Source organism: Amphiura filiformis, chromosome 8 (assembly GCF_039555335.1).
Source record: "Amphiura filiformis chromosome 8, Afil_fr2py, whole genome shotgun sequence".
In the NCBI taxonomy this organism is placed as follows: domain Eukaryota; kingdom Metazoa; phylum Echinodermata; class Ophiuroidea; order Amphilepidida; family Amphiuridae; genus Amphiura; species Amphiura filiformis.
The window spans coordinates 21748297-21773679 of NC_092635.1; the positions used below are offsets into that span (position 1 = coordinate 21748297).

A 25383-nucleotide genomic window follows, 5' to 3' on the forward strand; every position below is an offset into this window, starting at 1 on the left:
GATTCGAACAAGCGACACTGAGAACAGCAACGAAGAAACCACAATGCCTTAGACCACTCGGCCATAGATGCACACAGTCTCCTCCATGTCAAAAATATATATTAACCTTAAACGTTGCGCAATATCGGCACGTGACACGGGCACATGTCTGTGGGTAAAGATACTGCATGATAGAAAGGCGTGCAAAGGATCTATCCCTGAAGTTAATGGTCATTGACATGTAACCAATTTTTTTGTATACCAGCTACACTCAACCTATACAAAGAAGTATATTATTAGGCGTTGACGCAATCATGAATGCGGAAGTATAAAACCATAGTCGCCACTCGTGCACTTGTTTGAGTCCACAGGTATTCGAACAAACAGCCTTCAACCCCGAATTCAGAGGTCGATTTTGGGTTGTGACATGCAAATACAAACTAATTATATCATGAAAAAAACCCACCAAGAGGACTACGATACTTATTCAGAGCCAATCTACATTCTGTTATTTACAAAAGCCAACGGTCAAAGTAAAATTATAAAAGGAGCAAGACCAGATATCAATGTTAAATCACGGTAAGCCTAAAATCGCATCGAAAACGCAAAAATGCAGTCACAAAATTTATAATATTACTAAATCACCACAACAATTGTAACATAGGTATGCAGAAAAGAGTTGTATTAGCAATAACAAAATATGTGCAAAAGGATATGTCTTTGGCATGTCGCTTTTTTGTAATATCGCCAAAAATATGAAATTTTGGAAAAACGCCCCAAAATTTAAAACAAACACGAACCTTCCAAAATAAATATATATTAGCACTCGGCGGCCCAGTCACAACCTGTCGCTGTGATTTGGGGTAACTCGTTGCTTCCCTTCTCCAGATACCTGTACTTCAAGGTCGCTCATACCCCAGCCTTAAAAGCATGTTAAGGGTCTAGAATAGAGATATGTTCACCCAGACATGTTACACAAAGCACTTTATGGGTTAAAAGTGGGGGGGGCAGGTCCCCGGTCAAAGTGGAGGGGCCACTGGCCCCCCTGCCCCCGTCAAAAAAGTGGAGGGGCCACTGGCCCCCCTGCCCCACCCCCATCAAAAAAGTGGAGGGGCCACTGGCCCCCCAACAAACACTCATTTTTGGCATTGTGGAGCAAAAATCTCTATTATTTAAGATATGTAAAAACCTCAAAATTGATAACCTGCCCAATCATTTTTGTTTTTAGAATTGTTGTTACTTCTTGTCTGGTGCAGTTATGTAGTTATGGATATCTGAACGTCTGGAGTGTGTTTCATTGCAAATTTGTACCTGAATACACCCAATTCTAATTTGTACTTTAAGTTATTAATAGTAATAATGTTATGCAATATATTTATTTCACCACTGATTTTAAACATCTGCCTACTACTTAATTTTGCCCCCTCCTAAAAACGTTTCACTCCTCTTGTTGGGTCAAAATCTTCTAAACTTAGCAAAATTATTCCCAAAAAAAAAAGTCCCTGTTTCCAACAAAAAAGAAAAGGCCCATTTCATAATCCATATAATTGTAAGAGTAGGCATGGTTCCTTTATTTCAATGCTTGAGCATGTTAAAAATAAACCAGCTAAAATTCCCCATCTGAATCATATTGCAACAGAACAGTACTGTAGACTAGACTTGACAATGGCATGGTATATTGTGTTCAACCAATCAGCCAGTGAATTGGAACAAGGAAGTTATGCATTGCTATATATATATGGTATTCAACTTATGATCCGTGCATTGTATTGTTGAAAATCTGTGATTTCACACACTCGGATAACAAGTTAGATACTTGTCGCTAACTTTTCCTATTTTGTGTGTGTGCATGATTGTATACCAAGTATTTTACTGAAGTAGTAACTTTGGTATGAATTGCTGAAGTACTTTAATGACTGGATGGACTATTATTAGTTTACAACTTGTGTTTTGTATCTATATTGCTGATGTAAGAATACACCAATACTTCTTTCTTTACATGAATTTTTGAAATTGGAATTTCGTCCATTTTGTTTGCTCTAAGGGGAATTTATTTCCGACACGTGTGGGCAAATCATGGCAGTGAGCCTGCCACTTATTGGCAGAGTTGTATTGTGTGCGTTTGTTGCATTCTTCTGGCATGTGACCTTGTACAGTGATTCGTCTATAGTGTGTGCATCTGAGAATCAACCTGCAGCAAATAATACTACAGTATGTCCTAACTCGCAATGTGAAAATGCTACAATCGCACCAAACCAGAATGATACAGGCACTACAGAACAGACTGCTATATCGACAAATACTGCAGACTGTGTAACGTCTCAATGTGAAAACAGAACTTCGGTATTAACTACACAAAATTCAATACCTTCTAGCATTACAGCAACAAACCCAACATCACAATGTGAAAACTGTACTCCAGAACCAACTAAGGAGAATGCAACACAATTGGGTACTACGTCCCAATCTACGAGTGATGAGAATACAGCAGACTGTGATACTTCTCGCGATTGTGAAAACAACACTCAAGCCCCCACACAGCTCAATACAACGACGGCAACCACACTCGTGACTATTCCTACTTCAGAACCCACAACAATGACGGCAACCACACTCGTGACTATTCCAACTTCAGAACCCACTACAATGACGGCAACCACACTCGTGACTATTCCAACTTCAGAACCCACAACAATGACCACAACCACACCTGTAACTATTCCAACTTCAGAACCCACAACAAATCCACCAAAGTTGAATGTTTGTGACGCTGGACGCATTGATTTAACCAACACACCTGTTACATTCCAAACTTCAAGTGACAGCAGTTGCCATATCACTGTACATGCCCCATCCGGCATGGGTATTCGCTTGGACATACAAAATGTATCGTCGACTTGGTCCATTTATGACTATTTGTACATTAATGAAATCCGGCATATTTCGCACAAATACTGTCAAGACGAAACGTTTGGCTTCACCCAATCCCCCGAACCCTGCAGCGCTTCATTCGCAAGTAATGCATTGGAAATAGGTATCAAAACCACTGCTACGTTTAAAGTTAGTTCCTTTCCTCATGTGAATGGTAGTGAAATGAGCAATCGGAATTGCACATCACAGTTTGTGAATGACGCCACTTCAGAAATGGATCAGGGACAGTGCACCAAACTTGAGAGATTCAGAACCACCCAAGGAATAACATCTCAAACGGTATCTTACTCTGTAATTTTAGTAAACAATATAAGTACATACTTAAGAGAAACAGGTGTTCAAGTTGAACCTTTAGATTCCCAAATCAACTACTCTGTGTTAAATGTTTCTATGCCTGATTGTGTGAGTACCATTTACTTCCAGAAAGTTGAATATGCCTGCCCTGGTGGTAGCATGGGTTTGCAAAACTTCACCTATCTGTTGACCTATGAATCGAATCACACAATCCCTCAATTTGCCCTTGATCTCTCAAATCTTGAAGACTTACAAATCACCTCGGGATGTTTTAAACATCTTGGTGTAACTGTACTTCTGCTGAGTAACACAAACCTTACAAACGTTACCAACAACATTTTTCAAGGTCTCGAACAACTACAAATCTTGGATATTTCATTCAATAGCCTAAACACCATACCACGTGGGTTATTTCTAGGTCTGAATGATTTGAGAGTCTTAATGTTGACTGCTAATAAACTATCCAACCTTGACCCTGGCACATTTGATGGTATTGACAAATTGCAGATACTAGATCTATCTCATAATTTACTTTCGGAACTTGATGTGCAATTATTCGCAAACTTGGATGCTTTGTCCGGACTGTTTTTGGCCTCAAATAACATTTCTGATTTAGCACCCAATACATTCAAGAACCAGAAAAACTTGACCATATTGCATCTATATCATAACAATCTGACCCATCTTGAAACCGGTGTATTTGATGGGCTAGCGAACTTGACACACCTACACCTCAGCGGTAACAAAATCCAAGGCCTGGAACGAAGTGTCCTTCACAATCTGGGCAAGTTGATTTACCTCAATTTGGCTTACAACCAGTTGTCCTTAGTAGATCATTTAGAATTTCAGTACTTGAGCCAACTGAAATTCTTATACTTACAAAGCAACAAGCTTGAACATATTGAATCTTTGACTTTTCGCAATCTTTCCAACCTGACAGAGCTATTGCTCTATGAAAACCAACTGAAGGCAATTCCTGAAAATTTATTCCAAAACTTGACAAAGCTATCTATCCTAGGATTGGATCGAAATCACCTCACATTTTTAGACAAATTTATATTCCACGACTTGAGAAACTTGTCCGAACTATTTCTGTCTGAAAACCAACTGAATGAAATTCCTGAAACCTTATTCCAAAACTTGACAAAGCTATCTATCCTAAAATTACATGGCAACAATCTCACATCTTTAGACAAATCTGTATTCCATGACTTGAGAAACTTGACTGAACTATGGTTGTATGATAACCACCTGAAGGAAATTCCTGAAACCTTATTCCAAAACTTGACAAAACTATCTATCCTAAAATCACATAGCAACAATCTCACATCTTTAGACAAATCTGTATTCCATGACTTGAGAAACTTGACCGAATTATGGCTGTATGATAACCACCTGAAGGAAATTCCTGAAACCTTATTCCAAAACTTGACAAAACTATCTATCCTAAAATTACATAGCAACAATCTCACATCTTTAGACAAATCTGTATTCCATGACTTGAGAAACTTGACTGAACTATGCTTGTATGATAACCAACTGAAGGAAATTCCTAAAACCTTATTCCAAAACTTGACAAACCTATCTAGCCTAGCATTACATAAGAATCACCTCAAAACCTTAGACAAATTGGTGTTTGATGACTTAGGAAACTTGACAAACATATCTCTGCATGATAATCAACTAACTGGACAGCTTGACCGTGAAATATTCGATGGCACACACAAACTTTCTGTTCTGACTTTGAACAGAAACAACATGACAGTGATACCTCCCTCTATCTTCTACCTTAAAAGACTTCCCTTGACCAAACTAGACTTGAGCGAAAACAACATTGACTCCATCAGTGTCAATCTACTTCATTATCTAGACAAGTTAACATTCATATCTCTACATTCAAACAAAGTTGACTCAGTGTACCCCGGTCTATTTGATAAGTTGTACAACTTGGAGGTAGTCTACCTACATAATAATCTAATCCCCAAAGTGTACAATGGTTTGTTCCGTGACCAAGGCAAGATGACAACCCTTACACTTGACTGCAACAAAATATCAGTTCTGTACAGCACAGTATTTCAACCTTGCGTCAAACTGAAAGAACTATACTTGCAACACAACAAACTCAATGAGCTTGATGTATCAATATTTAACAGCTTACAGGAACTCTCCACCTTAGACCTTAGTCACAATAATTTCACCTGGTTTGAAACAGGTGTATTTGATAGACTTGGTAATCTCACTCATCTAAACCTGAGTACAAATCCATTAGGTTATGTGAATATAACTTTGTTCAACCACTTGAAGAAACTTCGTGTCCTAGGCCTACAAGAAATGAACCTCACTGCAATTGACACTGCTGTATTTCAGCAATTGTCAAATTTGGATGAACTTTGGTTGGGTGGAAATCAATTCAAGAAGATAAACATAACATTGTTACACCAATTACAAGGATTGTCCCTAATAGATTTGCATAGGAATCACCTAACCACCCTTGCAATGGACATGTTTGACAAAAGTGGCAATTTAACACACCTGCTTCTTGATGGTAATCAACTGATTGAACTTGATGTGCATATCTTTGACCCATTAGTAAATTTGCTGGTTTTAACTTTGAACAAGAACAATCTGACTGAACTGAAAGTGGGTGTATTTGATGCCCTGGAAAACCTGACCACGCTGAATTTATCCGACAACCAACTAAGCAAGCTAGACGTTAATTTGTTTCAAAATTTGAAGAATCTGTCTGTGCTGGACCTACACAGCAATCCAATTACGCATTTAGACAAGCGCATGTTTAGCAATCAACGGAATCTCACCGAGTTGTATCTTCATGATACTCTCCTGACAAAACTTGACGTTGACCTATTCAGTACATTACAACAACTATCCATTTTATTCCTCAGTGGCAACAAACTCACAGATCTGAATCCCAACATTTTCAAAAACACAGGAAATTTGACAGAATTGGACATATCAACCAATGCATTGACTAACCTAGATGTAAGCATATTCACAGTCTTACAAAAACTGTCCCAGTTGCATTTGCATGAGAACAAGTTAGAGAAATTGGAAAAGGGTATTTTGGATAATCTCTCTGAACAAAGAACACTCTCTCTGAATGGGAATAAATTAAGCAAACTTGATGTGGGACTGTTTGTCAATTTGACCCACCTATCCATACTCCTATTGCATGAAAACAATCTGATCACATTAGAACCGGGTACATTTGATGGTTTGGGCAATTTGATCCACTTATCCCTGAATGGAAATCAATTGACAGAGTTCAAAACTGGTATTTTTACTGGATTACGGTCATTGATCAGACTTGATTCACACCAAAACCAGCTGGAAACCTTGCAACCAAAAATCTTTGATGGTCTAGGAAATCTAAGAAACCTATCACTTCATGATAATCAAATTCTTGAAATCGATGCATTTATGTTTCATGACCTGACCCAGTTAGTAAACCTGACACTGAACAAAAACAGATTGTCTAGATTGGCACAGGGGACCTTTGATAACCTCACAGTATTGGTCAATTTGAATATTAGTGTGAACCGTGTAACTGCGCTGACGACTGACTTGTTCCATTCACTTGAGACACTGCAGAACTTACAACTCCATCAAAACAACATACAAACAGTTGAGTCAGGTGCATTCAATGGGCTTGGCAATGTGACAAAATTGACTCTTTACAACAACCATATCAAACAACTTCCTAACAATTCTTTCCAGGGACTCGGCAATCTCCCAGTCTTATCACTGCGTAAAAATGACCTTGTTGGAATCGAAGCCGGTGCTTTCACTGGCTTGAAGAGAGTGTATAATCTATCTGTGGCAGAAAACAAATTAACCAAACTAACCACCCATACTTTCTCCAACTTAAGCCACCTTCTCCTTCTTGATCTTAGCGATAATTCACTTCAGGAATTTTCTGATGAAGTGTTCTCTGGTCTTGTAAAGCTCCGGTACCTGAACCTACAAGGAAACTCATTCACTAAGATTGCAAGTAGATCTTTTCATGGAATAGGTAGCAATGCCATCATGGAGGCCGATTCTGACTCATTGTGCTGCTTGGTACCTCAAAACAACGGCAAACTTTGCACAGGCGATGTTTTCTTGAACCAATTCCAAAACCAATCTTGTGAAAAACTTCTCTACGTACAAACTTCAAATATGAGGCATTCCTTATGGATTATGGGCGGTTTATCCGTGGCTGGCAATGTCATTCTTTGTATCTGGGGAATTGCCGAGTTGATTAGCCATACAGCCGAGCATGTGACCCAAAGACTGTACCTTACCAATTTGGCTTTTTCTGGTTCTCTCATGGCTACGTACGTGCTGATAATAGCTACTACCGACTACCATTATGACCACTATTTCCCACTCAATGCCGAGCGATGGAGAGGTTCCACTTTGTGTCAATTTGCAGGGTTTTTGTTCACCCTTTCCAGCCAAGCTTCGTTATTCTTCATCACCATGATAGCTGTTGAAAGACACTGCACCTATCATTATGTAAATATGGGTAAAATGACTTCGCAAAGATGTAGAGTGGTAACAGTAGTGTGCGTTTGGCTTCTTGCATTTTTCTTTGCAATCATACCTTACGCAAGACAGGACGAAGATTATGAGTCTTCCAACATGTGTATTGGTATACCACTGGCAAGGAATTTTGTGTACGAGATAACCAACACGAGTATCACTGATGAAGTACGTCTACCCGATGGGTACTTCAATAACACCTTCTACAAGAATATAGTCAAAGCACCGAGCACCACTCACAGTTCCCTATACCCCATCATCCTGTTCCTTGTTATAGATTTCCTTTGTGTTATTGCCATATTCTGCATCTACATTGGTATCTATGGTATTGAGGAAGATGAAGAAAATCCATGGCCTCCAGAGAAAAAGATGAGCGCGTCACAACAGAAGAGGGAAGACCGGGTCCTCTATCAGACTGGGTACATTGCATTGTTTTACTTCTTGGCGTATGGTTCTGTTGCTGTGCTTGGAATCATTATCGAGTCTGGTTCATTCACAATCGATCTGTCGGATCAGGACTATCTGTGGCTGGCTATGGTGATCTTGCTGTTACCCACTGTACTTAATTTTCTTCTCTACCTTCTCGGACGTGTAATTATTTTCTTCAAGCAACGCAAACAGACCAATTACACGGATATGGAATTAATGAATGATAACAATGGTATGGAAGATGGTGATGATGATGATGGTCTTGAAGAAGATATTTTGTTTCCTGATGACTGGAAGAATGACAGTGGTGGGAACGGATATGCTGTATGGCCTAATGATAGCGATATTGAGAATAGTCAGCCTTGTGCAAATGCTTGGGGTGATGATAGTGCTGCCAGCCGGCCTGCGGTCACAATCCCACAATCTACGATTGACATTTTAAGTCAATAAGCTTGCACTATAGTGTGTCTCATCTCAAGTTACAAGTATTGGATTTTGCAGTGGCAGATTCAAAATGATGTGTTTATTCAGTTGCATCGCCAGCGTAAGGACAAATTGTCCTTCTGAGTGTGTATATACGCCACTCATCATTATTTTTAGGTTAGCTTGCCCGATTTGAATCTCAAACTGGGAAAATCCAACATGGCGTTACTCTCAACTTGAGACAAGACAGACTATATAAAATCATGCTTTGAGACAAAGTCAAGGGTTACTGTACATTTGACCCTTCACAGTTGTTCCTTAGTTTCCTGTTTCATGGTTGAAAACAAAGGATGAGGTGACTTTTAAGTATTAATTACCTATTATTTTCTTTATTTTAAAACAAGTGGTCGCAACCTACATCAACCGGTGTTGATTAGGAACATACATTTAATTATTTTACAACTATGCTTGATTTTAAACATAAGCAATGGTACAGTTATGTTCTTTGTTTATTCATCATTATAGTTGATATGATCAAAGTCGGAAAGTAGCAAATGGAAGTTATTAAAAGTTATTTTAAAAGAGAAACTCCAAAATAAAAATGAAATAATTAAATATTTTGCAATTCTCTTGTTTTAGATGCGGGCGGGAAACAGGAAACTAAGAATTAACTGTGAAGGACCTTTACAACAATTTCTTCTGAAAACTTAAATAATTATGCCTTCACATCAAAAGAAGGGTGCTAAGACAATATCAGTGACAATTTCCAACCATGTGTTAACAATGCGCCAAAGCTTTTATGACCAGACCTTGACTCACTCACTCACACTTTGGACCCCAATCACTCCACACTGTATTATACTAAGCAAGACTGATAGCACTATCTACATGACTGTCCCTACTGACAAGGGCGGGTCTACCTAAAAGGCCCGAGAACAGAGTCTTGGCCAGAAATCAGAAACCACCCATCCAATCTATACCAAAATTTGACCCTCAAATATAAAACAACTTGACTACCCATGGAAGGGTCACTGGGTTCAAATATGTCCTGATTTGGCCTTTACATGTCACTTTGAATTAGTCCCAAGTTCATATACCCTTAAAATCATCTGTTTTAGAGCTATCACATCTGTAAAATCCATTAAATATACCCGTCTAAAATTAGATTAGCCCGTCTTAAAGACGGGCAGACGTATGGCTGGCTAATACCTTGCCCGGGAACACAGAGGGTGTGGTGCCAAAACTAAATTCATTTGAGAGAATTTGTTTTATAGGGAACTATTGTGCAATTTGGTTCATTTCTTCTTTCATCTAATAGTAATACCTTTATAGATTCCTCTTTCATATGTATATATTCTGTCAAACCCAAAATTTTATTTGTCCCATACCCATTCAATATTGGTAACAGTTTTTCTGTGTGATTACTGTAGGCCTAAAGCATGAAATGTTCAAGTGCATGAAATTTTTTGGCAATTTCGTGAGTGCAGTTGATTTGTATGCACACAAATATAATGTTCTTCCTAGGACTCGACTCTAAGGTGATGTAAAAATTTATGAAAATTTCATGTCGCAAAAACATTGGTTTTCTCAAAAAACGCAAAATTTAAATGCCATGAAAATATCATGCTTCACAGCACACTTTTCAAGCATATAAGGTTATAACAAGCACTAAAAATGCCAGATTTTTGATTGTATGTACCTTAGCTTGCTAGAAGATGCGATAATGCTTTGCAAGCACATTCTTACATAATATTATTCACATGCACGTACTTAGGTACTTATATTTAGGTACAAAAATACATTCATTAACAATTATCAAATATAATATGTAGAAGAAGCAAAATATTCTATAGTAGATTGATCAAACATAAAGGTGGCTGTTGAGGTACGATATTAAATGCTCGATAGTCACAGATTGTCCTACAGAAGCTAGTGGTCTCCTCTGCCACCTGTTTGATTCTGCTCACTCCAAACAGTGAGCAGAATGAAATTGGCTGGGGTGGAGACTACTGAAGCTAGTCAACGAACCTGTACAAGTTAATAATAGCTTTTTGAGAATCTTCCCTATGAACTCTCATCCTTCTGGTTTATATTGAATGTAATCTTTCATTTTATAAGGTGGTCTACAAGATTTCTAGAAATAACTACAAATCCTGAATTTTACATTTAAAAGAGATGCATTGTTGCTTGTATTATACCGCAACTGAAAAATGGGTTCTTTCAGTTTGAGATTTCTTACGCTTTGTACATTTATACTATATGTATAATTTTTGTAATCATTTTATACAACTTGGAATGGAGCTGAACATTTTACCATACATAGTAAACTGATCAAGATCAACATCTGAAGTAACTATAAGGGTATGCTGAATAAATCTTTTTATGGATATTACCTCAATTCTGCACAAAAATATGTAGAACTATTCAAAAAAAGATAAAACATTTGGTTTTATATGATTGGTGAATAAATAACAAAATGGTTATCCTTTGATCCATGTCTCATGAGCTGCTAGTGAATGAGGATGGCTATTCCACATAAATTTCATACACCAGCAGGCTATTCCAGAAATGATTGGCCCCTAAAAAAAGAAGAATGATTATTCTTGCATTTAAAAGATGGGAATCCCCACGTCACAAAGTTATTGAAATATCAAAACAATACAAAAATCAGGAAATGCCAACTGAATAAATACAACCAAAAAATGCAGGGGATTTGCTAGTTTAGTTAAAGAGGCCAACCCATATTTTCATGTCCTCTTATGGAGGGGATGTTAATAATTTCTGGATGAAGTCTAATTGAACATATTGAAGGTGCATACAAAAAAGGCCAGTATCCTTTTGTATCTACTAGTATAATAATGTATTATATAATGTATTTTTTTCAACTGCAATATATTAAATGTAATCAACTGAAAAAATCACTTGTCAAATGTTTATGTATATATTTAAATATGTATTGTATAAATGCTTAAAACTTACACTTTCACACACAATATGCCAGTTCTAAATTATAATTATTGGGGGATGCTCAATGACTCCCGTCTTTTTATGGATATTACTTCAATTCTGCACAAAAACTTGATAGAAGTTTTAACAAATTTGTTTTATATGATTGGTGAAAAATAGCAAAATGGTAAGCATTTGATCCATGTTTCATACAAGGCTAGTGAATGAGGATGGCCATTCCAGATAAATTTCATACCCCAATAGACTACCTCAGAAATTATTGGCATCTCCCCCAAATAAAAGAATGATTATTCTTGCATTAAAAAGATACTTTTTTACTTTACAAAGTTATTGAAATATCCAAACAATACAATAATCAGGAAATGCCAATTGAAGAAATACAACTGAAAAAATGCAGGGGATTTCCCAGTTTAGCTAAAGAGAGGCCAACCCATATTTTCATGTCCTCTCATGGAGGGGTGTTAATAATTTCTGGATGAAGTCTGACGGAAGGTGCAAACAAATAAGGCCAGTATCCTTTTGTATCTACTAGTATTATAATGTATTATATAATGTATTTTTTCAACTGCAATATATTAAATGTAATCAACTGAAAAAAATCACTTGTCAAATGTTATTGTATCTACTAGTATAATAATGTATTATATAATGTATTTTATTAACTGTGACATATTAAATGGAATCAGTTGAAAAGAATTAGTTGTCAAAAAATTATCAGTTGTATCACATACTTATCTATTTGATTCAATACGATCGTTTCACATACCATGTGAAATAGTGTTACTTGAAATAAGATTGCTCAATTAATTTTTCTGGACAGGGTATTTTTTTTTTTTTTTTAAAAAATAGAAAGTTTCAATTTTGGTGAAAGTTACTTGTCAATCTTTCGAGTTTAACTGAGTACATGTATTAAACTTATTGCTCTATATGTGAAATGATTTTGTGGCATTCAACTTATAGCTCTGTATGTGCTGAGACCAACAAAATGCTTATGTACATATATTTAAATATGTAATGTATAAATGCTTAAGCCTTACACTTTCACACAGTATTTTCCTTTACGTGATTAAATCACAATATATCTGAATTGTATGGATATTCATGAATGTGAATGGATTAAAAATCTTGAAATATTTATAAATTAGATGTTGTGTTTTGTCTTTTATTTCATGCCTTGTATGGAATTCTCATATACGAGGGGCAGTCAGTATGTTTTAAGAGTTGACTCGTTACGTCATTTGTGGATTGTTTTCATGGCATTTCTCAATGATTACATAAACAGCGTAACAGCATTAGCATAAAATCAATGGTCTAGAGTCACCTGGTGAAATTGAGTAGTTTTTGTTAAGGGAAATAAGAGGCCGAAATGAGGTATTGTTGTATTTTCTATATTTTCTCGGGAATTACAGAATGGAGAATGCTGCCGTTTGGAACAGTAATAGAACACCTACTACCAGTTCAGTAAACCATGTTTGTTGGGCTGGAAAGGTTTTAGTTTATTTAAAATGCGTGGTCAAATATGTCTTATTTTTGACAAAAACAAGGCTTTTCTTTCTTTAAAAATCTTGATATTGCCAAAATTAGCAAACGTGGAAATTTAAATTTTTTTGCCAGTTCTGTTGACTAATCTCTAAACATTTAAACGGGAGTCTCATTAGAAAATATTTGAATCCGTGATTAAAATATAACTGTTATTCTACCATTGTTACATTTATACAAAAAGTAGTGGTACAAAGAGAGAGACCATCATTTGAATGAGAAATTACTTTTTAAAACTTTTTTGTTCATTTCAGGTTGAGATCATCCATAAAAATTCATATGAATATTTAAATTACAATTTTCATAGCATTTTGTAATATTTTAGGCCCTATTTACATGGAATTTAGCAATTTTCGTGCATTTCTACCATGTTGTATCGGTCATCCCACCTATGCATGCGTTGATTGTTGTTTGATTTGCACCAGTTATCATCGCACTGAGTACCAGCTCTCACACGTGACCAGTCATTATATTTTAGTATGTTTAATTTTGGAGATAATTGATGTCATTTGTAATAACTGCTTTTTCATTTTCGCCATTTTTGCAGAATAATTTCGCTTCCATTCAAGCCCTAAAGTTGTTGAAGTTTCCAGACGTCCCATTTCCACCAAAGTTTAATGGCAAGTCTCATATTTTACCAAATGTAAACTGAGGACCTAGTGTTTATTCCTGCCAAAAACTAGCCATATGCACCTTGTACTTTTGCTGTTCTCGGACATTGTAAACACGTGTTTATTCTGTAATTTAAAAGGCCTGCCTTTTTGCGTGATTTGGCAGTGTCCCTAGACTATCGATTTTATGCTAATGCTGTTACGTAATCATGTGTATGATATAATTTTTACATGTGTTGTATGAAAGACAAAGGTACAGTGTTTATGTAATCATTGAGAAATGCCATGAAAACAATCCACAAATGACGTCACAAGTCAACTCTTAAAACATACTGACTGCCCCTCGTAAAGAATAGAGCCAAGACTAGGAGGAAGCATGGCATCAACCTGCAGTAAATAAGACTTTAAGAGCCCAGTTAATCATGGGCAGGGTCAAGATACTGGAGTATTTGGCTAAAGGGGAAATTCTTTTTCAATTGGTTACCTCTATAGCCTAATTTTGGACTTTTGCACTCCTATAATGCATTATAAATTAGGTAACTCAATTATCAATGCGATGCTTTTTTTTTGTTTTAATTTTGTTTCATATTTCATTTTGCCTATATGTGACACGATCAAGGGAAATGAGTTGGATGGCGCGAATATTAATTTTGAGATATTGGCAAAGAAGGTGTATTGTTTTCAGCGATTGATAAATTGATGTAACCGCAAAGAAAAGTCACATCAACAAGGGGTTTTCAGTTTCTGAAAGCTCTAAATGTCCTCTTTAGAAACATATTTAAAACTCATTTTCAACCAGGGTCGACATGTGACTCATTCCCCTTGATTATGTCACATATGTAACCTAAGTTGGGATTTAACACAAATTTCCTTATTATAGAGGAAGTTTGCTGTTATGACAATAAAGAGGTGTTTTTAACTGTGATAACAAATGCTCTGTGGATAAACAGTGTGTATATATTGATTCAAATTCCATGTTAACTTGAAAGTTTATTTTATACCAAATTGCTTTAACCCTTTCACTAGAACATACTTCTGCATGTTGACAAGGCGCGCCTCAGAATATGTACGCTGCATATGGCAGCGTAAAGCATACAAATTGCTAACATCACAGCAGTATGCTCTTCCGCAAAATACTATAGCAAGCTGAGTAATCAATCAAACATTTCAATCACACACATTTATGCAGAATTTAAAAGAACTGTTCTGAGGTGATTTGATGACACAAAGAAGATAAATTAAGTACATTTATTGACATGTATCAGCATTTTGAGTAAAAAATAACAAAATTAAAATTTGATGGAAATCGTACATTATGGCTTTTCCCTAACCATGCTAAATCTAACAAAATCTAACAAAGCAAAACACTGCACATGCATGCAATGATGCAATAAGTCATATAGTATATGCCTGGTTTCATTGGTCGGGCCAGCAAAACACCCATAGCTATCAGCCGGTGATGCACTGCTTGGCATACAAGGGGTCCTGGGGTCTTATCCTGGGGTTACCAAGTAATTTCTTTGTTCATCCTTTTTCCTTCCTCCTTTCCTTTCCGATAGCCATAAACCACTTGGAGCGTTAAAGTTTTGCACAAACAACACACGCTTTAGAAGTAGAACCTCATTTTGAGATGACCATGCAAGGAGTCAATAAACACGTCATAATAGAGAGCAGGGATATTACTGTAATGACAGATGTACTCACCATCTGTCTTGTCTTGGAAGGCAGCTGACTTAACACATCACACTTCATCCTCCTGATCATTATAGTCTCTTCTAGTAACAGCTGTAACTCACTCAAGTTGGAAGATCCAGAGTAATCCCATCCCCATGGATTCTAAATCAACAAGATTATGAAAAATATTGATGTTAGCATAACTGGAAACAAATGCAATGCAGACTTGCAAATGCTATTAAGGAAATCATGGCTGATAAAATGAGAACAAAAACTAATTCACCAAATGGAGGACGACGAAACTGACATACAATTCTCACGATCAGGGGTGTGAGAGGCCACAGACCAAAAACGAGGAAAATCACTAAAAACAGCGTAAAATCAGGGTAAAAACGCCAAATATGGGCTGAAAATAAAAGAAAAACGCGTAAATTTTGGCAACAAAAAAAGAGGAAATCAGCTGAAAAGAGGAACTCTCACATCCCTGCACGATTCACAATACAATGCGCCGCCAACGGTTACTCATGCTTATGCTGGGTCAACATTGCCTTCCTAGCCAACATTGTATTTTTACGCGAGTGCGATAATAATAATGCTGAAAACAACGCCACAAAGGATTTTGTGTGATCAATATATCGAAAATGGATCTACTGCAATTACTGTAAACTGCAGTTTAGTGTACATTCACGTGTGACCTAATTATATTGATATTTAAACACACAATGACATGTTCCTGTGTTGTATTTGTATTACGCGGGTTTTAGACGTCGACATTTTCCTATGGTGCACTGCATATTTTGGTCTCTCCCCAGCTACCGCTGGAGGCGCATCGTACTGGATGAATGTGTCCAAAATGTGAAAATAATGGTGGGGGTGCATTCAAGAACCACTATGAATGAGCATGTCTTTTTTCCTTCCAAATGTACATTATTTATCCATAAAGGATAGTCTAAGTACAAACCTATGTCTATTCTATATTTCATAATTAATGTGACTCAAGGAGAAAATACCTACTTCTGTCCACAAATATGAAGTTGTTTACAGTTGTTGAGTGCAAATGCATACTAATATGCAACATGCTGTGTGACACTTTACTGAAATTTGGTAGATGACAATAAATGGACCAATCAAGCAACATTATATTACATCCAATAATGAGCATGAATGAAAATGAGTATTAAGTCCCATGTTGGAAGTTTCAAGACTTCCTGGCAATTGAATTGCTGTCCTTTGTTTCAGGCACACTTGTTAAGGCCAGTCTTAAAGGACATACTACTGGCTTGCACAGGTGCACATCAAATGAAGAACATCAACTACGCAGTCAGGGTGTCTTGAAACAACCAACTTGCTACTTTTTGCTCATTTCAATTTGTGCGGATAAACCAAATAAAAAATTAGAAAGAAAATTACAAAAAAAAGAAAATTTTGAAAATTTAGTGAAGCACTGTGAGGAATCAGAATTAGTCACAGGGATATGGATCCATGGGCACTAAATTTAAGGATGGCTCATGGCCCTGAAAAAGGTAAATCCGCATGATTTTTTTTTTGTATTAAGATGTTAAAACTAATAAACCATTCAAAGTACGTACCTGCTTTCCATCACAGTATCGTATCCCAAACTCATGGAATAGGGAAGGAAATAAGTTAGGTCTCACTGCCCTCACTTGTGTGTATAATTCTGCTGGTCTAGACAGTGCTGGTGTACCTGACAGAAGTATAACTCTGGGGGCATTCTTCACAATAGCTAATGCTGCTTTTGCCCGAGCTGTTTTGATGTTCTTCACAAAGTGAGACTCATCCTGTGGAGAAAGAATTGAATACCTGAGTGGAAGAAGGGCCCAACTCCATGAAAACTGTTTTTGAGATATTAAGAAAAAACTTAATATTTGGAAAAGTTTTACAGGCAGAATGTTTTCACCTTCATGGGACCTTTAATACATGAACATACAATATTACATACATTCGAAATTTTATATGATGTTTCCATGGAAACGGTACAGCTCTTTATACGATCTGGAGTTGGGCCCTTCTTCCACTAATATACTGCAAGTGCCAGTTCCGTAAGCAGATGTGTTATAAATAGCTACAGAAAGTTGGTAATTATCCATTAATTGCACAAGTAGAAGCATGTAATATGTTAGCAAGAAAGTTTATTGTAGTGAAAAGCAGATTTCATGGATGAACAAAATTCCTCTTTATCCCAATATTTGTGGAAGAAGGGCCCAACTCCATGGAGTTGGGCCTTTCTTCCATGAAAACCATGATTAAGTGTACGTGGAAGACTATTTAGAGTTTGGATTTTGGCTTATCTTTCACACACAAGGAAGAACAGTCTGCTGGCAATAAAATGCTGGGTCTAACTCATTTTTGTAAAAAATTGGAGTTGGGCCCTTCTTCCACTCAGGTATTCAATTTGGAATAGATGCAGAGTGAGTAACAATTATTTTTATCCAACACCAGTCTTGTTATCAGCTCTAAGTGAACCTAAGCTATAATATTTACAGTAATTTCATGGCCAAACTGGAACACTATAAACGCTAGTGGCTCCGCGTTAAACACGCGCGAATATAACGCGGTACAGAAGAAAGCATACACGCGCCTTACATTGCGTACACGCTTAGTACGCTACATGGACGCAACGCGCATGTTCCAGTTTGGCCAAGAAATTACTGTAAATATTATAGATCATTTCTGGCTAGAACATTTTGTACACTCAGTGTAACAAGGTTTCATAGAGTGTGCCTTTGGATTGAACACCTGACCAAAGTTCAATAACTTTTCCACTGTGACAGAACACCCTTTGAAACCTTGTTACTTGTTATGGATTCCTGTGTAAAAGCTTATATGTGACACGATCTGGTCCATGGGCGGCAAATTTGAAACTGAGCTAAAGGCAAAAATATGGAGTAAAAAACAATAAAATACATAAGAAAATAGACATCATAAAACTTCATAACTTTAGAACCAAGTATGCTAGACCTTTGGTGTTTTCAGTAAATGATAGCCTATTGTATTTATGATGTAATGATTACAGTAACTCAATTTTCAAAAATGCATCCTTTGGCCCCCGTGGACCAGATCATGTCACATATACTAATTTACTCTGTATGGTTATTTGATAAACATGTAATGGGTAGTTAACACAGTTTGTGAATGTCATACAGCAAATTATGAAAAATGGAGGCAATCAAAATTAGAATAAAATTAAAATGGCTAGTACATAAACCAAGAATCAACAGGTTTTCATCAATTTATGAAAAGTAAACTTGATATCTGCACATTTTTTGTAAATACCAATTCTGCTTATTCCATAGAATTAGACTGGACCTTCAAGGGCTTACCTGGACGCCAAGCCGTCCAATGCGACCAAAACCCATCTGATAACAATCCTGATAGGTTAAATATATAGTAGAATTTCCTTTCAAACTTTTTGTTAACTCAATAACTCTATAGGTCTATAAGAACTTCTGATGCATTATCATCTTCGTATCATGACAAACAGTTGCCATTTTGATTATTGCAAAACTTGTTGGATGTTATTTGGTGGCACGTTCATTGGAAGCTTAAATGCCAGGCTGTAACGACCATCAGGTCAGTGGAGGGACAGTTGGTTTGTTTGCAAGTCATTCATGGAGGGGAAAATACTGATCATGCTCTAAATCTACTTACCAAGATGATGACTTGAAAACCAGCCTTGGAGAGTACATCTACCTTCCTAGACATTAAATCATAACTCAAGATGTTTACCAGTCCTGCTGTCACATCACCTTTACCTGTTAACACTACATTGATTGAGTCAGGATCCAATGAAGGCAGCCATTTCTCTAAAGCCTGAAATACAAACAATACTATGTGGTAATTAAACAAGTGAGGTGATTTTTTTCCTAACAGGCATAAGTCTACTATTCTGGGTCAATTTTGTCATTCACAAATATTTTTTGTCAAGTCTTTGTCAAATTAAGTTATTTTACACTAACACTTATTAAAATGAAGAGCTTAAACAGGCTAAACATAAGAGAAAACAAAAGACAGACAGCAATGACTTATTAATGTGCATTTAAACTAGGAGTATTAAATTAGAGAAGTGTCACTCCAATCGCCAAACTGAGGGCAGTGTAATAGTAGGACCTTGTGTAAGAGCTGGACAGTGTAAGAGCTGTGCTTTAAATATGGTAATGAGCCATGGATGATGTGAATAAAGCAGACAACATAAATAAAAACATCTTTTCTCATATTTTTTTGGAAGTTCTAAGAATGTATCTTCTTCATAAGTTATTTAATAACTTTTTAGAAACATAATTGTGTGGTAGGACTAGCTATTTAGATTTGTTTTTACATTTCATCACTGATTATAGCACTTCCACATTGGATTCATGGAACATGAAAGCTGCAGGGTGGGGCGACAATGGCGGTACAAAGATGTGACTCTTGCATCTAATTATCTTTGATTTCCAAATTCTCTTCAACAGAGCCCTATATAGGGTTCTATGGTCTCTTCTCATGACACGGCACGTAAAAGCCCTGATCAGTGTACAAATTTACCCATAGGCCTTTTTTGAGCGGTCATTTTGTGACACTCGCGAATTGTTATCCTCCAAATTATGGTATAGTTTGTATAGAGTGCCGTGGGCCTGACAAGTACATGTATGCATACTAAATATCTTTGGTGCAAGTAGAGCCTGAGAGGGAATATTTTTCAAGAAAATGCAAATTGGACAGCATAAGAATGGATGTTAGTGGGATTTGAAGGGTTAAAGGAGCAGGGGTGGAACCTGAAAAAGAGGTCATCACTGTTGCACATGGCCTCCCACCTGGATGATACCTTACCTCAGCCCAAGAGTATCTAAGTGATGATGGAGTTACTATGAGTAGTGGCCATTCAGTCCTATAATAGTAGGCTATACAGATGGCTTGTATTGTCTTGCCCAGTCCCATCTCATCTGCTATTAGTACACGACCTTCGTTGGCTACTGCAAAACTGAGAAAAAGACAAAATTACTTCATCGATTCATTTCTTGACTCTTTAAAAATGTTTTTCTCCCTACTCGCCAAGATATCTTTCTCAAAGCAATTTTGATTGTTGGTAATTTAATTCTGGGAAAAGTGCACTTATGCCAGGTGTTGTGTCAAAGTAGTATGCATACTTAACATAAGCTGACATACTGGTTAGTAACATCATCACATACTATGGGATTGGTATAATTTTAGGTTGAATATATATGGTCATGTGAAAAAAAAAGATGTATTAGATAGGTGACGAAACAAACCACCTGGTTTACAGGCCCGGCCAACCCAGATTTTGCGCTTTGGGGTCATTTTAGCTTCTACGGGAAAACATTTTGACCAAACAATGTCCGCCCTTATTTTTTCCTCCCGTAAATTTTTATTTTTTCCTTATCGCCTTATACGAATTCCAGTCTGGTGTGTATATGTTCCAAATGAGTGATAAAACTTTTTGATGACATGGATTGTGTAGTACTGAATTATAATTGATATGGGTTCAACTTGATATTGATAACTTCAAACACAATATTGAATCAGTGTCAAATGACAACTGCTACCAATGTTGAAGAATTTACTTGTACTTACTTAATTCCTTCCCTCTGGAATGGCATTAGTGCATCCACCAGTTTACTGTCCACTGAGTTGAGATTTGCAGTAGGTATTTGCCTAGGTTTGTCCTGACCATGTCGCTGCTTTCGGAATGCAATACACACAGCCTTGGGTAGAGGCTCAATCTCAACTGCAGGTCTTAGGCACTTCACTGCATCCACTGAAAATACAAAACAGTGCATATTTTTTTACCTGCAAGATGAACATTTTTGCCCATTCAATATTACAAGCTACACTCAAGTGATTTATGGGAAGATATACCTCACTGAAATTCTGATTTGGGCAATCATTTTTAATAAAATCTATTTGCAAGTCTCAACATAATCCCACCTTTGTGGCCCCTGAACATGTTTAAAACAAAACTACCAACTAGTTACATAAGGGGTTTTGCTTTAAACATGTTCAGGGGCCAATAACACATAGGAGGTTTTTCCTGACCAACAATGTTTATTATCACTCACCATTGTACACAGATAGACATAACACATTTGGACAACTTCAAATTTACAAATGTGGATGAGTGGCGACTCATAGTCTTGAACAGAGTGCACTTGTCATATTCAGTCGGGTGAGTGTGCAAGCCAAAAGCAACTTACACAAACATTTAAAATATTATACATATGGCATTATTCTGTTTATAAGCTTAAACCATAAGAGCTTCAACCTGGGAGTGCCCGGATTCTGCCATGTTTGTTTGTCAGTCATGGAGTGCACTGTTGGATTATTATTAAAATTATTACAATTTTTTTAAGCAGTAACGTCTCTCTTTCTGCCAATATTCTACTACATATATACATATTCCTATCACTCACCTACGTTGTCATACTCCGAGAGATTGAAGGACCACCTTTTGGTAACTGCATCTGTAAATGTTTGAAAATAAATTAGCAACATAAAAGCAGGTAAATATATTGAGCTTGTACAATTAGAAAATTCAAACCAACAATATAACAAATCAATGCACAAATACCGGTATGTGCAGTTAGCCACATTCCTGGAAAAGTAACATATACCAACACAAGAGAACACATGGTAAATAATTAGTGAGAGAAGAAATTACCTCAATCACTATTTTGAGTTTGAACTTTGACTTGGACACAAGTACATGTACAACTTAAAATTTGGTTGAGGTGTCCTAACAATGTGACACATTACTTTTTAAAGCTTTCACATGAATATATTAGTCTTGCCAGCAAGACTTCAGTCTTTATCATAAACATAATGACATCTACGGACCATAGAGTCTATGGTTACAGTTACTGGAACTAATGAATATACTAAATTGTGATCATTACACATTGGTATGGCTAATGGCTTCCCTTGAAAACTTAACACACGGGAGTCACATTGTAAAGTTAATTTCCTAATCATTCAGTGTTCCGGGTATGTGAAGGTGATTATCAAGCACAAATAGGTCTCTGTTTCTGTATGTGCTTGGTGACCAATGGGTCATCCGTTTTGTTGCCGTGATTGGTGATCACTTATCAGCCAATCAGCGTGATTGTTTATCACTTCAGCATCCACACTAGTATACACTTGATACACTTACTCTAAACAATTAGAAAATTTACGTCAGGCATCCATGAACTTCAATGTGACCTACCACCACAAAATAAACGTAATGACGCAAGTTGGTAGTTTCAAAATGCCCTGACTACTGAGTTGGTGGACTTTGTTTCCTTTGCGAATAGCCCATTATGCACCGTTCACAAAGGGCATGCAGATTGCAGACATACTTCTGGCTTGAACCGGTGTACGGCAAACAAAACCATCAACTCAGTAAGCCTGGATGTCTCGAAACTACCAACTTGCAACTTTATACACATTTTGTTGTGGCAGGTCACATATACTTGCTCAAAATTTCTATACTTCTATAACTAGTTAGTGTTAATTATGCGCATGGTTTTTTGGTTTTCAAGAGTTGCTCGTATTTTTTCAGCATGACAGTTATCATTTTGTTTATCAATCACTTTTACCTACCATAGCTTTTTGTTGACATCTGCTTAAATATATCAATGACTTTAGCATGGTATGTCACATCCACCTCAAACCGTTTCCTTGATATCAGCACACATTTTCCATTAACTCCTCCACCATATAGACTCCCACTGTTTGCAGATCCAGTACGAGATGCCCCAAAAGGCTGGGATTTCTGCCACGGTTTCTGTTGCTGATTTGAGTCATGTTGGAAGAAGCTACCTTTGCTTCTGTAGCTTGAACTTGAAGATGTAAAACTGGACTTGTTATTTGAAGGACTACTTGTATTCTTTGAGGAGTAGAAGTTTGAAGTTGATTTAGACTCTTCAATAGATGAACCCAAAGAAGATTTACTTGCACTTGCTCCACTAGTTGTTGTACTACTGGTGATGGAGCTATTTTTATTGTAAGATTGGAATGTATTCTTAGTCACACCAGGCCTTGAATGATATGGTTGAAACACTCTACCACCACCACCACCTGATGATGGAGGATGAATATTGGTGAAACTTTTTGTTGTACTTGAGTCCTTGGTCCTGAAATCTGATGAAGTTGATGTGCTACTAGCAGAAGCTTTAGTGCCACCACTGTTACCGGAGACTGGTTTGTGCAAAGCACTTTGATTGGGTTTTGGAGCTGAACCTTGCCATGTAGAACTTTGATTTGACTTTGGAACTGAACCTGTCCATGTAGGCTTTTGTACAGGCTGACTAGTGCCAGTGGTAGGTGGTGCAGTACCCTTTTGTGCCAAATTCTGTGCTCTTTTTGCAGAGCCCTCTGACGATTTTCCTCAATGCGTCTTTTTTGTTCTTCTGTTAATCCACCCATTGTAGCAAACAATTATTACACCTCAAGCTGAAAAAGAAAAACATGCACCTGTATAAATTGTATATCATTAAACTTCAAAACAAGGCAGTTCTCAAACCAAGCAGGGGGGAGGGTATTTTTGAGTGTTTCACCCCCCCCCCCCCCACCCGGAGCATAATGTCTTTGAGTGTGCATCCTTTGGAACACTAGCTAGCGCATGCTTCCTATTCCAAAGAATACAGAGAGTGTACCTATATTACCCACAGGGAGAGAAATGGGAACTAGAAGGCTATTTGTCCTCAGAGGGTCTTAAGCTACATGCACAATGAGAAAAACACAGCACACAGCGAAATTTGTTACTACCCAATTAACTTATTTTTATTTTGGATTTGCGGAATTAGCTGAAGCAGTCAGCATCACACTGATGCACACACATGTAGGAATATCTACAAAAATTTCCCATTGATGGGGAACCAAAAGGTGGGAACGGAGTCTGGACATATTATTTGATGATTTTGATGGTGGATCCCACCTGGGGCACCACACCTCCAAATATTTTCCGGACACGACCATTGAAACACACAAAAAGAAAAGGTCCAGACCCTGATCCCCCTGAAAAACATGCCGTACCCAGCTGAGCACAAGGCTGCAAGATATCTTGCCAGCCCACCCCCACATCCGGAACGGGGACTGCGCAAAAGACCTGGCCAGCTGCCCCAGACACCACCAGTCGGGGGACGACCCACCAAACCCTCCCCAGCTACAATACTGGGTGGGTTGGGAGGGATTTTCAAACGAACTTGACTGCTTCAGCCGAAAAAGTGAGTAGGGAAGGAACAAACGGCGCGAAAAACCGGACGCTCGCTAACACGAGATCCGATTGGCCTGATGAGCCAGGCCAAGTCGTAAGGCAGCCAATCAAAATCGCTGATGGAAAAATTAATAAACCCCGCCAGCAGTTACTACCTCACAAGGGTGACATTACTGATATGGCAGAGGCTGGGACAATTAAGCTAGATGCCTTACTCCCCCCGAAACAGCAAGAAAAATCCCAGCCAAAAACGAACCCAAAAAGGGGAGACCCCATGAAGCCAAAAACGCTTTTGAATAGACAAGCTATTAAAAACCGCACATATTTGTACACAAATACAGCTATACCCGCATGTTATCGGTGTACACAAACTTACAGTCCTTATTTGCTGTGGACTTAGGTTGCTGTTGTCAGTCTAATTCACAGTGAAGCTATGCAATTTGATGGGATTGAAATTCACAATACGCAATTTGATAAGGGGAAAGCTATTCCAGAGGGAGTATGTAAACTAAATGGAACAGCCATATCAGAGGGAGTATGTAAATTAAATGGAACAGCTATTTTGGGACCATTTCAGAGAGAATATGTAAATCAAATTGAACAGCCAAAGGTATGTAATTTAAATTATCATCTATAGGCCTAATTATTATAATACGTTATTGAAATTCACAATATGCAATTTGATTAGGGGAAAGCTATTCCAGAGGGAGTGTGTAAATTAAACGGAAGAGCCATTTCAGAGGGAATATGTAAATTAAATGGAACAGCCTATTTTAAGGCCATTCC

General features: G+C 37.3%; 2 protein-coding genes across 2 annotated transcripts in view; one reads left to right on the plus strand and one right to left on the minus strand.

Annotated features, from left to right (window-relative positions):
* LOC140158798 (SWI/SNF-related matrix-associated actin-dependent regulator of chromatin subfamily A-like protein 1) overlaps positions 1 to 23828 on the minus strand; it is a 38725-nt gene extending 14897 nt beyond the window's left edge. Inside the window, 8 exon segments of the mRNA XM_072182016.1 lie at positions 15420 to 15551; positions 16979 to 17188; positions 19059 to 19220; positions 20217 to 20367; positions 20979 to 21162; positions 21815 to 21865; positions 22983 to 23747; positions 23750 to 23828. Coding sequence (XP_072038117.1) covers positions 15420 to 15551; positions 16979 to 17188; positions 19059 to 19220; positions 20217 to 20367; positions 20979 to 21162; positions 21815 to 21865; positions 22983 to 23747; positions 23750 to 23807 — 1713 coding nt within the window. The 5' untranslated portion in view covers positions 23808 to 23828.
* Positions 1768 to 11139, plus strand: LOC140158797 (uncharacterized). The gene has a single exon (XM_072182015.1). It carries the CDS (start codon positions 2056 to 2058, stop codon positions 8623 to 8625), a length of 6570 nt encoding a protein of 2189 aa, XP_072038116.1. The 5' UTR covers positions 1768 to 2055; the 3' UTR covers positions 8626 to 11139.
* Positions 23829 to 25383: the final 1555 nt, after the last annotated feature.